The sequence below is a fragment of the Ochotona curzoniae genome, unplaced genomic scaffold (genome assembly GCF_017591425.1).
Source record: "Ochotona curzoniae isolate NIBS_2020 unplaced genomic scaffold, NIBS_Ocur_1.0 contig_2723, whole genome shotgun sequence".
NCBI classification, from domain to species: domain Eukaryota; kingdom Metazoa; phylum Chordata; class Mammalia; order Lagomorpha; family Ochotonidae; genus Ochotona; species Ochotona curzoniae.
This window is the reverse complement of record NW_024465573.1, coordinates 1,353,517-1,371,252: the sequence shown is the minus strand read 5'-3', so window position 1 is coordinate 1,371,252 and position 17,736 is coordinate 1,353,517. Positions and strand designations below refer to the sequence as shown.

Below are 17,736 nucleotides of genomic sequence, written 5' to 3'. Positions count from 1 at the left end.
TATCTCTGGGATGGCACTTTAAATGGAGAGTTCAAACTCTTTATAGATTTTAAAACATTTGCATCAGAGGTTTGGATAACAGTTTAGTCTATCTTAAGAATGACATGTTTCACTACAATAGAAAGTATTGGCATGTTGAGATTTGCAAAATTGAAGAGTCTGGTTTCTACAGTGGGCACCAGGTGACATGTTCCTAGCATTGGAGATTGTAAAGTGAACTGAAAAATGCAACCTGAAGACCAGGGTGATGGGACCAAACATGTCCATTTGTATGGTGGAAGAGAAGAATGTATAGTAAGAATACTGAGCAATTCAGTGTTCTGAAACTGCTAGCAATTCCATCCTAGCATCTATTAAACACTTGTTAAACCTCCATTCTGCATGGGTTAGCATTGTGGCATGTGTGGGAGTGAGATCAAATCAGACGCTATGATCTGCTCAGACAAAATCTACACTTTTCATTTGCGGTGAGGGAGAAAGTTGAAAACCCAGCAAGCAATGCCTTACTTTGGGACCAGTGCCTCAGGGGCTGAATACTCAGCAGGAATCCCACATGAGCTCCAGTTCCAGCTCTGTTATTCTGCTTCATACCTATCTTTTTGCAAATGTGCCTGAGAAAGCGGCAGAGGATGACCACGTGCTTGGGTTCCTGCCATTCACATTGAAGACACAGATGGGATTCTGTGTTCCTAGCTGTGCCTAGGCCAACCCCAGCTATCTTAGCCACGTGGGGAACAAAGCAGCAGATATCTTCCTCCCCTTCCCATCACTCTGTATTTCAGATAAATAAATCATTTCCCAAAAATATTAGTTGGAAAAACTGGCACAATGGCTCAAGTGGTTAATTCTCTGCCTACAAGCCCTAGTTCATGTCCTAGCTGCCCCACTTCCTATCCAGCCTGCTGCTTAATGGCCTGGAAAAGCAATGGAAGATGTCCCAAAGCCTTGGGACTTTGCACTGGTGTAGGAGACCTGAAAGAGACTCCTGGCTACTGGCTACTGTCTTTGGATCCGTTTCTCTCTCTCTCTCTCTCTCTCTCTCTCTCTCTCTCTCTCTCTCTCTCTCTCATGCCTTTCCAATAAGAATAAGTAAATCTTTCAAAATAGTACTTGGATTTAAGAGATGAGACAAAGGGAATAGAGCTGTGAGCTATGTCTTGCATGGAGTGTGTACTTTTGATGCTGACCTACAGTCTCTCATTTTCACAGCATTCCTTTGTCTCTCCTCTTTCATCTTAATCACAACCTTTCAAATTCATCTTTCTTGCTTCTATGGAACTGCATCATAAAATAATAAAATGAATTTAATTTTCAAAAGAATATACATTAAAAAGGAAACGAATGTGCATGAACCAATCTCCAGATTCTGTCCTTCAATTCCTCAACGTTTTCTGTTAATTCTTGCACCTGATTCACAATACCATCTCAGAAGGAATGATGTTTTCTGCACTCTGGCTCCTAACACTTTACCCACACACACTTTACAAAAATCCTCAAGAATTTCTCTGGTCATTTAGTCAAGACCAGCTCAGCAAATGTTATACCTCCTACCTCCTTACAAAAATTAGATATTTAAATTTAGCCCCTGAAAAGTTGCATGAAACTTCTGTAGAGAGCCTGATTTTAATATCCTAGGCCAGCTCGCATTCAAAATGAAGTCCTCTAGGGCCTGAGGGAAGAAAAGTGAATCACAGAGGAAAGCAACCAGTATTAGAAATAGAGAACTTGTGTCCTAGCCACAACTCTGCCATGGAGGAGCCATCTGACCTCGAGCAATGGACAAAACACATCTACCCTCAAAAAGTAGAGCAAATGTAATCTAAGTGATCCCTAAGACTCACCTAAAATATTCTTTAGTTTTAAAATTCCTCATAAATTGAGAAACACTTCAAGTAGGAGGGCAGATTGGTAAACCCATATAAGATTGAGTTAAAGCCTTTTTCATGTACTCAATGGAGCCTGAATCATTTATTGAAGCAGTCTTTTCCTTTGCTAGACATTGCTCCTTTTTAAGAGAATGAGCGTTTGCTCAAGGTTTTTCTCAGAGCAACTTTGACATCCTTATTCCTCAAGCTATAAATTAATGGGTTAAGCATAGGCACCACAATGGTGTAGAATAAGGAGGATACTTTCCCCTGATTCATAGGCAAAAGAGAAGAAGGTTTAAGGTACATAAATGCTCCTGAGCCAAAGAAAAGAGAAACTGCAATTATGTGTGAACTGCAGGTGCTGAATGCTTTGGACCTGCCCTCAGTAGAGCGAATGCGGAGGATGCTGGACAGGATGAGAGCATAGGAAATGAAGATGGTGACTGTGGGAACCCCAATGTCAATGCCCACAACAATGAAAACTACCAGCTCATTCACATAAGTGCTGGTGCAAGAGCGTTCCAGAAGGGGAAGGATGTCACACATATAGTGATTGATAAGGTTCTCGGCACAAAAGGTCAGTCTCACCATGCAGATAGTGTGTGCCATTGCCCCAGCAAACCCCATCCAATAGACACCCGTCAGTAGGATGAGACACACCTGCGGAGACATGGTAATCATGTACACCAGTGGTTTGCAGATGGCGACATAGCGGTCATATGCCATGGCTGACAGGATGAAGGATTCAGAGACAACAAAAAAGAGAAAAAAGAAGAGCTGAGTCATGCATCCACTGTAGGAGATGACGTTATTCCTTGAGACAAAGCTCATCAGCATTTTGGGAGTGATGACAGTAGAATAGCAGAAATCTATGAAGGAAAGGTTGAAGAGGAAGAAGTACATGGGAGTGTGCAGGTGAGGGTTCAGCCAAATCAAGGTTATCAAGCCTAGGTTCCCCACCACAGTGACCAGGTAAGAACCTAGAAACAGGAAGAAGAGGGGGAGCTGGAGTTCCTGCTTCTCTGTCAAGCCTGCGAGGATGAACTCTGTCACAGAGGAGGTGTTCTCAGTTACCATTTTCACCAAGGTGTTCTGTGGGGACAGATAAAAGAGCCATTTAGAAAGAGAGACCACTGCTACCCCCTACTGTCACTCACCCATTTGGGGGAACTGGAAGCACATAGAGATTTTTTTCCAGTTTCATCAGCAGGGTCTTTGATGATGCCCAAGGGCTCTTCTGTCCCAAGCAACTCTGCCTCTGGATGGGCCCCTGGATGCACTTATCCCATCTTGCAGACAGATGCTGCTGCTGAGAAGGACTCCAAAGACCCTGAGTACTTTTACACATAGCTGTGGGCTTCCAATTTCACTTTCTGTTCCAGTTTGCAAACACTAGGGCCAGTCTCTGGAAAGAGTCCCCTCAGTGGATGGATCCCCTGTGTCTACGTCTGGAGGGTCCACCTTGTGATTTCCTGGACAGAGCAGGAGAGTGGGGTGGAGACTCAGATAAAGTTCCCACCCTTCAGCCAAGTCCAGTCACTCACCGCACTTCAGTCTGGAGCTTCAGAGATGGTCCCTAGGATCTGCCTCTTTTCCTCAGTTGTTCAAACACATGGGTACTACCCCATGTGGTGCTACCCCAGATGAACAATGAGGCACAGCCGTCTGTGCCAGTACTGACAGCAGCATCAGAGCCTGTGCTGCCTCTGAACTTCTGAACTACAGAACATGAACCATGAGCCAGGCTTTGCCCTGAGCCTTTTTTCCACCTAGTTGGAGGGATAAAACAACTCTGCCTCCTTGCTTGTCATCAGCTCCAGTCCCTGGCAGGAGACTGGACACGTTTAATGTGGGCTTGGAGTACAGGGACTGGATTATGTAGAAAGCCAGAGATTCCCCTGAGATCATATCCCCAGATAGTAACTTTATAAATAAACAAATTTGGTTTACATGTCATATCTTTTACAATTTAGTTTGGCCTTTGAAAACATTAAAAATAATTGTTTAATTAATGTCTATACAGAAATATGCAAAGCCTATGAGCAAATAGCAATTTACCATTTATTAAATAGTTGATAAATCCACATTTTTTCTGTTCTAGGACTATAGATTGATCTCGGTGTATCAGAAAATGCCATTTTCCAGCTAATACTTTATTTTAATTCTCTATTAAATCTTCTGAGCTGAGTTTTTTCACCCCCATTTTGGAGGTGGAATGACTAACTCCTCCTATGTTGAATTGCTGGAGTTAAAACAAATCCATGCCTATCTCACCCAATGTTGCTATTCTCTGCATTTATGTTTACAATTTCCCTGTGGAGGAAACAATGAAGCAGATGAAACAGGGACCTTGCCTTGAAGTTACTGATGCTTTGAAAAAAAATAAAATAAAGCACATCTGACTAAGACAGATAACATGACAAGATCCAGGGAAGGATTTTAAAATGTTATGTTAGTTCAGAGGATGGCATTCAACACGCCATTAAAAGCTTCAGCTCCTCACAGGGAATGCACAATACCAGTTCAGAGAAGACACCATCCTGTCTTCTCTCAAAGTTTGAGCTTGGGAAGAGAGAACAATCCCAACCCATTAAAAGCAACTTCTATTGTTGTTGCTGCTGTTGTTTTCTCAAATTGGGTAAACTGTTAGAAGTCTCCCTGATGGTTCCTCACCCCGTCCTTGACCTTTCCATATTAGTCTAGTCTTCCACACCCCAGGACTTTCATATGAGCCTGAAAGTAGCTTGTTTCCTCTTTACCCCATCGACCTATTTCCCTGTTTTCTTTGCATTGTTCATTTCCAAACTCTCTCCTTGCGACAAAAGTTACCTGTTTGAAGCACCATTCTCTCAGACACCAGCTTGAGCTGAGTTGCACTTAATTGTCACATTTGTGAACTCCTAGGCTTTAAGCAATGCTAAAAGAGCATCTACTCCTGTGGTTCATAAATCTAACTAAACAACTGAATCAGACAAGTAGGTACTTACTCCAGGTATATATGCTGCTCCCTCAATCCAGAACTTTAAATCAGATTCTCCAATGTTAGGACATTGGGATCTATACTTCTTTTCAAAATCTACCTCTGATATAAATTAACCACATTACAGTTCTTATCTAATCCTCCCAACCTATATTTTCCAGGCCAGAAAAAAAATGAGATCCAATCAACCACTTAGGTTGTGTGCGATCAAATCATAAATGAAATGTGAGTCTCAGAATTAGGTGTTTAGTGCATTGCCTGTCTCTCCTCTTTTCTGTATAGCTGACATCCAATAAAAATTTGAAAAAAAAATCTAAAAAAAAAAGAAACCCAGCATGGTAGCCTAGCATCTAAAGTCCTCACCTTGCATGCCCCTGGATCCCATATGGGCGCCGATTATAATCCCAGTGGCCCCACTTCCCAGCTCCCTGCTTGTGGCCTGGGAAAGCAGTTGAGAATGGCCCAAAGCCTTGGGACCCTGCACCTGCGTGGAAGATCCAGAATAGGCTCCTGGCTTCAGATTGGCGCAGCTTTGGCCATTGTGGCTGCTTGGGCAGTGAATCATTGAATGGAAGATCTTTCTGTCTCTCCTCCTCTCTATATATCTTACTTTCTAAAAAGAATTTTTAAAAATCTAAAAAAATAAAATAAAATAAAAAAAGACAAAGCTTAGGACAACTACATTCTACATCAGGGTACTTGCATTTGAATCCCAGCTTCACACCTGATTCCAGCCTTCTGTTAGCATGCATCCTAGGATGAAGGCAATGTCTCAAACAATTGAGTTTCTATGACATGAAAAGCAAGAGTGAGTTCTGAGCTCCTGGCTCAAGCCTGCTCCAGTCCTGGCAGTTTTAGGCATTTGGAAAGTGACTATGGATGGAATATTTCTCTTTCTTTTTCTCTTTCCCTCCCTTTCAAATACATTTGAATTTTAATTATCTAATTACATGTCTGCAAAAGCTTACCTGACTCTAGTTTGCCTAATACGGGAATCACAGATAAAGCTCATTGTTAGGCATCAGACCTGGAATAGCATATCAGGATCATACTGGGAGAGACTTAAATGCATTGTGAATCCATAAAATATATTAAACAGGGGAGTGATGTGGTCGGAATGGTGTTGAGAGATCAAGTAGTCTCTGATTGGTGTGCAAGGGTATCATTGATCACCAATTGATCACCAATTGTGATCAATGATGCAAGGGTTCCACCAGCTAGTGCTATGGTTAACTTATAGTTGAGACATTATTATCTTAAAGAGTCATCGATCAGTTAATAGGCTCTCAGAATAAGTAAAAGGCATGTCTAAGATTTTAAGCACAATAAAGATCACATAACGTTGGTCCTGTCTTGTAGTGTGCTACACTTGTATGCAATGTTCTTACCAGGCCCTGAGTTCAGCTCGCTTCACCATGCTCTCTGCATCGGACATCTTCTCTGCCACATTCTGTGTGATTTAATCTACAGCTCCTTCCACTGCCTACTGCTGTGACAGTGATAGTCACCTAGTCCTAACTCAACAACATCATCTTTCCACTGTGCCATGTGTCCACACTATCTTCTCCAAGCTGTCTGTGGCACTGTACTTCAGTGTCTCTTTGAGAATTGGCTAAGCCAAGCTGGAGCAAGAGCAAACGTGGATGTGTGAAGGAGTCAACACACTCAGAAACCTATGCATCAATGCTCTCTCTTTGCCATGGTTCAAGCTTCAAAAGATCTTCAGGGTGAGAGGAATTTAATCTAATTTTCCCTTGTAACTAAGCCATAAGATACCCTTGGATTAATGTTCCATCCTTTTCTGCTTCATCTACCCGTAACATGGGATTGTTTCAAAAACTAAGCCACCTACACGCAAATGCTTCGCCGAGCCTTTGATTGGAAACCCCAGCCGCCACACTGCTAAGACAGCATTCGGAACAGAGCTGAACATGATGCTCCTTACTCCTCCTAGAAGGAAATGACCTTGTCCCCAAATTGCTTGACTACAGGTCAGGACACAAAATACAAATTACTAAATGCATCAAAGATCTGAAGTTTTATGTTACAGGAAAATATTTTGTGGCTTATACAGATCCTATTAAAATTCAAAAACGCCAGAAGGAGTTAGGTCTTCAACCAATGCAGGTTATATCCCATACAAGAATTAGTTCAAGCACTCCTATGACACTCTGTCCTCAGATCAGCAGCAGCTTTACCCACAATGTGTTATAGTGCTCATCTGTGTCCCTCCATGGACTGTGACATCTAGGTTTATGAAATGTTACGTCTTTGAAGCCAAGTGTAGAACCCAGCTTTGTCAGCTCAGAAATTATTTATTAATCTCTGATTCTCTGTCCACTCATACACAAAATGGGGGAGTAATAATACATTGGATCTATGTGAGAGATGAGTTAAGTCCTGAAAAGTGGAAGAGCCTAGAAAGAAGGCTGACATAGTATAGAAAAATACATGTAAGACTAACATAAAACACATGCAATGTAGGGAAAGGATGTTAGATGCCAAATTGTTGCTAAAAGCTGAGTAGCTGTGAGACCAGGAAGAGGAGGGCGGTTCCACGGTAGAAGAAGGCTCACAAGTGTTACAGGAACTTGGAAACAATACATTTTTCTTAATGAAGACTGGCATTTTATACAAAAAGATTTCTAGTAATGAAATTTTAAACATCACTCAGTTGATAAGAGATATAATTTTGGTCATGATAATGCAGCTGGAGTCCATATGGGATTGGCAGCTGCCTGTCCCACACTTGGTGAATGAATTATAGCCCTTATGTCAGTCCCATGTGTGAGGTGTGAGAGCTAGGTAGCGTTTGCACATACCCCGGTTGCTATTCCTTCACAAGTGGAATATATTTTACTCACTGCACAGTAACAAGTGGCTAAGTGTAAATCTCACTTAGACATTTGTGACTGCATGGGTAAGTATGATAGATCTCAATCCTTGCTCTCCTTCTTCACACCATTGTTAGTTCACAATTAAAGAAAACAGATCACTCTCATGGACCTGAATTGAGTCCCATAGGAAAGGGACCCCTTGGGACAAAGAGAGCAAAGCAGATTTAAGCTTCATTAAAAGTTGAATTTCCGCAGGAGCCTTAGAGGATTCTTGTTTGGATGATAAAACAACCAAGAAAAGTTCTCCTTGTTTCCTGTCACTTTAGAGCCTGTCGCTATGGGAACTGTGTTTCAACATTCTCTCAATTGGGAGTGCACTAAAGTCATATTCCCCAAGGAGCAGATGAAGCCCAAGCAGGAAGCAGTGTAGGAAGAACTATTCTTAACTCTGCTCCTTGCATTGCAGAACTGCCCTCTTTCCAATCTAGCATTTCTATATCATAGTTCCTTATTTTGTTTATTTTGTAATATTTTTACTATATTCTTGCGTTACTCCAGGTGTGATGCATGTAAGCAAGTATAATGTTTCTTATGTATGTCCATTTGCTCACATTTCTAATGTCATTATGTTCCCAATTGAACCAATCTTCCCACACACCAAAGGACACCAATCAAAGCATTCGTAAGTCACAACATTTGACCAGAAGTAAAAGACAGTAACTGAAAAGCTGCCATTTGAAATAGCTTTCATGAATTCCTGGGGAAGTAAATGTCAAGAGCTGTATAGCCAGGCATTATATTTAATCACAATGTATTACTTTGCATTTTCAACTCCTTATTGCTCAAATCAATACATAATGATATACCTATTTGAATTTGAATTTGAACTCTATAATTAGACAGGATCTCAAAAGACATGTGGAGGAGTAACCAACATGTAATAAATATATATGAACCAAGCACTGAGCAGGAAATTACACACACACACACATACACACATATTATGTCATTTAAATAAAATGAATATTTCATTCAAGTTTAAATTTGGCATGCTTAAACATATCATCAAATGAATTCAGGAAACTAATATTGATGCTAATATGTCATATTTTATAAATTATGGGTTTTTCTAAATATATGATAAAATATACTATGATTAGCCTTCTTGGTACTGTACAAGAATGTTTCCTTGAATATAAGGAATAATGTTTGCTTATCTCTCAGTTTTGACACTTGGTGTCTTCAGACATCAGGCATTTGTGGTGATGGAGGATTGGGAAAGAACAGAGAGTAAAGGCCAAGTGTCAGGAGCATCTAGAATCTCAATTCGAGGTTCCCAAAAAAGGAAATTATGGGGTGGCTTAGTGGCACATCAGACCAATCCCACGCCTGCAGTTGTTACATCCTATATGATCCCAGCTACTTCACTTCTGATCTAGCTTCCTGTTGGGAAGGCAACAAGGGCCTCTTCACCCGTATATAAGACATGGAAAAAGCTTCTCACTCCAAGTTCTGGTCTAGCCCATATCCAGATGTTGCAACCATTTGGAGAGTAAATCAGTGGACAGAAGATCTTTCTTTCCCTCTATCCTTTTGTCCTCCATCCCCCTCTCCTTCACTCTCTGCCCCTATCTCTGTAACTCTGACCTTCAAAATAAATCTTTTTTTAAAAAAAAGGAAGTTATGAAGATAGATAGATAACATGTATACCACTGGTTACAGTCATTTATTTATCATTGCCAAGTGATAAAAGCCCATCTAAGAGCAAACGGTAGCTGAGAGCTGAATGGCATTTTCATGTGAGATCAGGCCTCAGATGCTATTAAGACACATATTGTAAAATAATGTACATGGAGGTGATCACAGATACACAGCCGAAGCTTAAGGCCAGAGCCTTACAGTTGTCCATCACTAATAAATGGGAAGGAGAAAGCTGTTAGTAAATGGGGACTCTGTCAGGCTCTAAAGCCAAATGACCTGGGTTCTAACCACAGAAAACACCAGCCATATGGACTTACACTGTTTGGGCCTCAGCAGCCCGGTATGTGCAGGCAGGCAATTGTACCCAACATATAGGGCTGCTGGAAGGATCAATTATCATAATGCTTAACAAGTACTTTTAAATGAATGGAGTGTTGCAAGGCCTTATTCCCCCATTTGTATTTTAATCCACTTGGTTACATCTTGTCTTTTACTGTTATCCTCTGTCTCAGATGCCAAGTATCTCCACCCCATATATTATAAACTACTACAATTCAAGATCACATGTTCAAATACTCTTTAAGTTATATATCTACTATTGAATACAATGATGATTGATTACACTGTTAATATTTGCTAAGCTCAACAGAAAGAAATATAAAACAACTCAATAAAAGCCCAGATTCTAACACTGATAAATAAAAGGATTTTTTTCAAGTATTAAAGTAATTCATTAGAGGTATACTATAAATGTCTATGTGGTAAACTCAATCCAAAAAGACAAATAAGCAATGTAGATTGACTACAACTGGTTTTAGTATAACTATTTTTGTGATTTTAAATACAGAATGTTGACTCTGAACTGACAGTGATGTAGTGTGGCTTTGAGGATCAAGATATTTACATGTTAGAAAGAAACTCCTGGTATTTTGAGGACTGACGGGGGGAAAGTTACAATGACAGAAAGAGCCACAAAGATTTTTTGAAGTTAAGCACTGCCCAGTTTCATCAGAGCCTACACTTGGGGCTCTTAAAATAGGAATCCATTTTTAAGCGACATTCATCTCAGGAATATACTTGCTATAAAAAGCAAATTCCACTAGCGCTAGAAATGCAAAGTGTTAGATTTCAAGGTGTGTTAAAGGCATGTCATAGTCCAGGATTATACTGGGGCAGTGGGAAACAAGGAGATAGTATGTCTTTATTTAAAGGCGATGTTATGGAAGGGAGGCTATTCTGGACAGCAGTTAATTTGTTCTTGCTACAACTTAGCCTTATAGAAACCCACACGCTCTTTTTGCTGGACAAAGGCATCTCAGAAGTCTTCACAGCAGGAGTTGTATTTGTTTGTTTGTTTGTTTTTTTTAAGAAACATTTCTACTGGTTGAAAAAGTCACAAAACCTCTCTGTAAAATTTTACCTTACTTTTCAAACTCTTCTCCAAGAAACATTGTTCTAAAGCCTAGCTTTTTCTAAGATGTTTTGATGTTGGAGGAGTGCGATTTAGGAGTTTAAACATAACAGTTATCCCTCTGTGTCCATGGAGAATTGGCTCCAGAAACCCTACATGTATCAAAATCCATGACGCTCCAGCTTTCTATATAAAACAAGACAGTACTTGCAGATAACCCATGTATATCCTCCTATGTACTTTACGCCATCTCTGATTTAGTTATAATGCCTAATACAATGTGAATACTATGTAAAGAGCTGCTAATACTGCAGTGTTTAGAGAACAGGAACAAGACAAATGCCTGTATTTGTTCAGAACAGACATAATTTTTAAAAGCATTTGCTTTACTAAATTGCTGGAATTCATGAGCACAGAACTTAAGACTACAGAGAGCCAACGAAAGTCATGTGGAAATTAAAAATGTCTTTTTGTCAGAGATTTCATCTGTAAAAATGAATAACAAAACTTGACTATACTCTATGTGTTTTTAAGGAAAAAATATTTTCTTGGAAAGTCGGATATACAGAGAGGAGGAAGGCAGAGAGGAAGATCTTCTGTCTGATGATTCATTCCCCAACTGGCCGCAACAACCATAGCTGAGCTGATCCAAAGCCAGGAGCCTGGAGCTTTTTCCATATCTTCTACAGAGGTGCAGGATCCCAAGGCTTTGGGCCATCTCAACTGCTTTCCCAGGTGACATCCAGGGAACTGGATGGGAAGTGGGGCTGCTGGGACATAAGCCAGAGCCCGTACTGGATCCAGGCGCATGAAAGGTAAGGACTTTAGCCACCAGGCTACTGTGCCAGGCCCTACCCTATGATTTACACAAATAACATCAAATGGCTTTCCCCCTGCTCATCATTAAACACTAAAGTTTCTTAAATTTCCAACCTTCCTTCTCTTATCTCCTCTATCCACTTCCTTAGTTAAAACATCATCAATGATAATTATGACTTAATTACTTTATGTATTTCATTGCTGAAAGATCTCAAGAATCAAATCACTTAGACCTACTGAACAGCTTACCAAAGGTGAAGGACACAGCACAGCAACACCAGAAAGATTCTATGTAAAAGGAATCCAGAGTCTGTCTCTAGGTCTACCAACATATGCAGGCAACAGTGTATGCTTCTCCTTTAATGAGCTGGTCTTTCCAATACCTCTACCTACCAGCCTGAACCATTAAACTCCAGTGGGTTCCACCGAAACCAAGCATAGTTATCACAGTTTCAACGCACTATAATCCAATCATTTTCTAGAAAATGTTGGGATGCTGGCATTTCTTTTTCCAAACAGCTTTTGGACTCGTGCTTACAGAACATGATTTGTCTTCAAAACAATATTACATATAGCATTGGCCAGCAATCAATACCATGAGCCTGGAAGCTGTGCAGATGGAGTCAAATCACACTGAGACAAACCCAGGCTACAAAATTGACAGCTCCAAAAGCTTATGTCTAGCTGAGTAATCCACAGACTATCAACTACTTCAAACTGAACACCTCATAGACACCTAAAACTCAGCCATGTAAGCACAGTGACCCTCTCCCTAAAATCCTCTCTCCTCTATGCTCTCTCCCTAAAAAAAGACATCACTTAGCCCAAAATCTAGATGACATCCCATATCCCTCCTGCTCTATCCCCCTAGAGCCTCAGAGAGGATACTTTTCCAGATACTAATACAAATTGCCACATCATTAAATATCAAAAGTACCCCTTCTGATTATTTAGCATTAGTTGTATTTTCAATTCTTATCATGGGATTTCCCAAATATAAAAGAAAGGTATAGCAGGGGAATATGAGAAATACTTGCACCATATGAGCGGTAGGAACCCATGTACTTGAGCTGTCATCTGCTGGCTCCCAGGGTCTGCATTAGCAGAAAGATGAAAGAGAGAGTGAAGCTAGGACTGAATCCCAAGTGCTCTACTGCAGTAGACAGGCCTCCCACACAATGTGTTAGGCACTAGGAAAAATGTTCGTTGTGGTCTTCTTGTTCTTGATGTGATCTCCATATATCCATCATCCAACCTAAGTATTTATTCCCATTTAAATATATAGACGTATATATGTATGATATATTAACTTTCCTGTATATTTAGCCAAAATATTTTAAAATAAATCCCAGTAAGCTATTATTTTAGATAAAAACACTTCATCATGTCCTCTGAGCACATGTAACTCTTCTCTTTTAAAATTATTTATTTATTTGAAAGACAGAGTTACAGAGAAAAACAAAAAAGAAAAGTTCTCTATCTGCTAATTTGCTCCCTAAATGGCCTTTTGCTTTAAAAAAAAAAAGATTCATTTATCTTTATTGGAAAGATTTACAGAAAGAGAGATCGAGAGAAAAATCTTACATCCGCTGGTTCACTACTGAAGTGGCCACAGCGACTAGAGCCAACCCAATACAAAGCCAGGAGCCAGGAGCTTCTTCTGGGTCTCCTACACGGGTGCAGGGTCCCAAGGCATAGGGACTGCTTTCCCAGGCCAAAAGTAGGGAGCTGGAAGGGAAGTAGAGCAGCCAGGGCACAAACCAGCACCCACGTGGAATCCCAGTGGGTACATACAAGGTGAGGATTTTAGCACTAGACTACTGTGCCGGGCCCAAGGCCTTTTGCTCTTGATGCAACCTCTCTAACCACAACAGAATCAGGTATATTGATTATCAAATCAAAATATGACTTACTAGTTTAAAAACAAAGATTTTAAAAAAGCCTACCATTCATTAGTTCATTAACACATTCAAAGGAAAATAGGTTATTTGGCATAGATAATCAGAGAGCTAGGTCTCCTTCTTTTTTCTTTTTATTCGATTCTCAATATACATACATACGTATATACATACATCTGCATAACTTTGCATAAATGAGAATATATGAGGTATTTCGGAAAGTACATGAGAAATAGAATTAAAAATTTATTTTGGTGCAAAAAAACTTGAAATCTATGCCTAATTTTTTCATAATACAGGTATTTCATGACTTTTTCAAGACTTCTCATATTGACTTTTTAAAATGTATCCATGTGATATGAAGAGAGAATCAGGAAGGCCTCCAACATCCTATCTGTCAGTCATAATCTCCACTGTGGTCATACTAATAAGATTTCCTCCCCCACAAAGCTTCCTAATAAAGACCTACAAGATCACTTCTATCCTAGAGCTGTCCTTCAAAATTATTCCAAAAGGTCAAGTACATCTTCCCATGAAAGTAGGGAGCACCCCATTCTGCTGTAGTAATAGCTACAGTGCCAGGTGGTTTACCTTCTCCAAAATGCATGTGTCACCCTGAATGGTGACAGGTAGAGTCCTCTTTCCCTGGTTAATCAATGTAATGTGAACAGCAAGCTGCTGCGGACTCAGCTCTCCAGTATCAGGTGGTATTTGTTCAATCATTCCAATAACCAACCACAGAACAGAAAGATCCCTCCCTCAGGGATGGGGTGAATTACAAGACACGAGAAAGGCATAAAATTTCAAATCTAATAAATTCAGACTTCTGCAAGAATTGATTTTATTATAATCTGTGTAACTCAACAGAGTAGTGTACTCTAAAGATGGTATGATTTATTGTTCTGAAGGGCCTGTACCAGTCATAACCTGACATGCCATCTTATCACAACATCTGTGCCTGACCACTTATCTGTACATGTGTGATTTTATAATCTACATAAAAAACCAAGATAGAGTTCCTGGCTTTTGGCTTTGGCCTCACCCAGACTTGACCACTTGAGCAGTGAATCAGCAGATTAAAGTTTCCTTCTCTTCTTTCCCCTCCCTCCCACTCCTCTTCTCTCTTTTCCTCTCCTCTCCTTCTTAATCCTGCCTTTCAAACAGATATATATATTTTTAATTTGTTATTGTAACACTGAAATTAAAACACTTTGAAAACAAAGACCAATATCAATGAGGTAAAAATTTCTGACAAATGCAGAAAAAATTGGGGAAAACGAATTGGGGTCAAGAACTAACCATCCCTGGGACAGAGAATACACTGAAGGAAAGCAATTAGCCCCCTCCCAGCCCACCCAAACAGAGAAATGACAGCCTTCAGAGCATGTTTCTAAAAGTTAAATCAAAGTCCACCCTAATTAAATGGGTGGCCTGGCCCCAAAGCACCTCTCTCCCTCCCACCTCCCATTCCTCAATAATAACAGGGCAACATTAAACCACAGAGCTCTACCCCCTCAGACACAGCTCAAAGAAAACAAGCTGCTCTAGTACCAGGTAAAACTCAGTGTCAGTGTCTTCCACCACTAAGGACCCATTCAAGGGCAAGCCTCCCTATAATTACCAATGTCCTGGTCCACACCCTGGGACATTATTTCGAGAAACATCCCCGACTCCTAGCACAAATACTCCCAAAACAGCAACTGCAGACACCCTCCACTCAGAACTGGCTGCCAGAAGAGGTCATGTCCTCACTCTGCTCCCTTGAGATTTCATCCTTATAATTCTGCATGCCCACTTTCAGCAATATCATTTCACTGGCAGGTGCAACTTCAGAGCTACACTCTCACCACAGGGACCCCAGTTGGGACTGAGTTCAGTGAAGCCCTGTTCAAGTTCACAGCTGTAGGATACCTTCTATTGCTGAAGTCCTTATGGTGCCCCTGACATTCAAATAGACATTCTCTTCCAGTGAGTTACTGCTACGGTATCCTTTGAATTGAACTTCAAAATTTCAAAAGTGCCTGTCAGAAGCATGTAATTTGCAGATCAAAAAAAAAAAAAGATAGGGTGAACAAGAAGCAGAAGGGTAAGTTGTAGGCAAAGAAAAAAGGAAAACGAATCTTGAATTATTAAAATTGCTGTAACATTTCTTTTTTTTTTTTATTGTTGCTTACATTGTATTATGTAGTACAGTTTTATAGGCGCTGGGGATTCCCCCCACCCCTCCCATACTCCTCCCCCCATGGTGGATTCCTCCACCTTGTTGCATAACCATAGTTCAAGTTCAGTTGAGATTCATTGCTTGCAAACACATGCCTAGCATAAAGTTCAGCGTCTTATTGTCCAGATAAGTCCAGTGGCCTCTTGGGGAGACCTAACATTTCAACTAGAAAATGTACTTGCTAGAAACATATTGTTTTATCTTCAGATTAGTTTTTAACAAAATTCTTTTAAAGCTTGGTGTTCGGGGCTCTGGTCTCAGAGTTTCAAAGGTTCTTTAGAAAGACAGTTGCCTCCTGTGAGTTTCTTTTGCACACCCCACCTCCAAGGCTGTTAGCTGAGTATCACTGCTGGCTAACAGCAGCTGGTGCAGAGTATGTGCTGAATAAAAGGTGCTTCTATTTGTTCTTTAATTCCATCAAAAATGAACCTCATCTAAGCCACTGTTACATTTACGATTCTGTGCTCCTCTTGTCAGTCACTGCCAGATTCCTAATTAAAGCAAAGTTGCAGAGCAGAGAAAATTTTTAGGGCAGTGAAGCTGCTCTGCATGATTCTACAGTGATGGATACATAACATTATAATGTTAACCAAGCGTCATGGTGAACTCTAGCACAAATCGTGGACACTGGATGATAAGAACGTATTGGTTAATTCCTAGAGTGTAACACCTGCACCACTAAGGTGAGGGATGTTGATAACAGAGCAGGTTATACATGTATCAGGCAGGGGAGTATGGGAAATCTTTGCTCCTTCTGCTCAATGAAGTTAGATTGTCTCAGAGAAAATAACGTCTTAAATGAAAAAGATACAGAGACATGGAAAAATTCATAGCTGAGAGATTAGACTTGGTTTTCTTGTGGTTCTATTTGCTTACTAAACTACCCACGGAGGGAGTCTTTATCTTGTGGTATCTGTTTCTTCATAATTAAATGGGAAAATGCACCAATGATTCCAATTTCCCCTTCTGAAAAAATCAAAGTCAGGGGTTTTCTCTCTATACCGACATGTCTCCTGCAAAACCATTCTAATCTGTACCAGTCTCTTCCATCCCTCGTGCAAGGCCATCCTAATCTGTACCACTCCCTTCCTTCTAGGCTGAAATCCCAGGCTATTCAAAGGACATTGCCTATCCTGTGGAATAAACATCAGCCTCATGCTGCAGGAGCCAGGTGCCGACATGGAAGTTAGCAAATACCAGCCACTGTTGCTCTGACCAGCATCGTAGCTGTTTGAAAATACAACTGTCAGAGAAGCCTGAGTTCTTGCATACAGCTGACTTGAAGCAAACAACAGAATGTGGTTCCCATTCTTAGGACCCTAACAGAAGACTTGGGTAAAGAAGACGTTTGGACAGTACCTGCCAATGCAAAATCCCCAAAGAGAACTGCCATGTGAGGATGGTGTGCTAGCTCTCATTCTTCGTTCCAGCAAGGAAGCTGCCTAAAAGGAATGTTTCCACTGCAGAAACTTTTACCTAAGAAGCATTCCCCAGTGGTTTCATTAATAGGCAGCCTACCCTCAGGTCAGCCCATGTAGGAACCCCGACAGCCACCAACATAATGAACTGGCCAATGTAAAATGACAACTCCACATTCTCTAAATTAGGTAATTTTCTTTCTCAAGATGTGTTCTGTCATTTGTTAGACAACAATTGTTGCATCATATTTTGTTCCATCTGAGTTGCCTTTATTTGTAGTGTAACCTTCAATCATATCTATGCTAATCCTTGTTGTTTTGAAAACTAACAAGCAATATCCCAAGCTAAGAAATCACTCCCTTGGGCCCAGTGCAGTGGCCTAGCAGCAAAAGTCCTCACCTTGAATGCACTGGGATCCCATATGGGCACTGGTTCTAATCCCAGCAGCTCCATTTCCCATCCAGCTCCCTGTTTGTGGCCTGGGAAAACAGGAGAGGACAGCCCAAAGCCTTGGGACTCTGCATTCACATGGGAGAGCTAGAGGAAGTTCCTGGCTTCAGATCAATGCAGCACCGGCTGTTG

The 17,736-nt window shown here is 40.7% G+C and overlaps 1 protein-coding gene across 1 annotated transcript; it reads right to left on the bottom strand.

Moving 5' to 3' along the window:
- Positions 1–2,009: 2,009 nt before the first annotated feature.
- On the bottom strand, positions 2,010–2,960 carry LOC121154218 (olfactory receptor 145). The gene has a single exon (XM_040977169.1). The coding sequence runs from the start codon at positions 2,943–2,945 to the stop codon at positions 2,010–2,012; it is 936 nt and encodes a 311-aa protein (XP_040833103.1). The 5' UTR covers positions 2,946–2,960.
- Between the last annotated feature and the right edge of the window lie 14,776 nt (positions 2,961–17,736).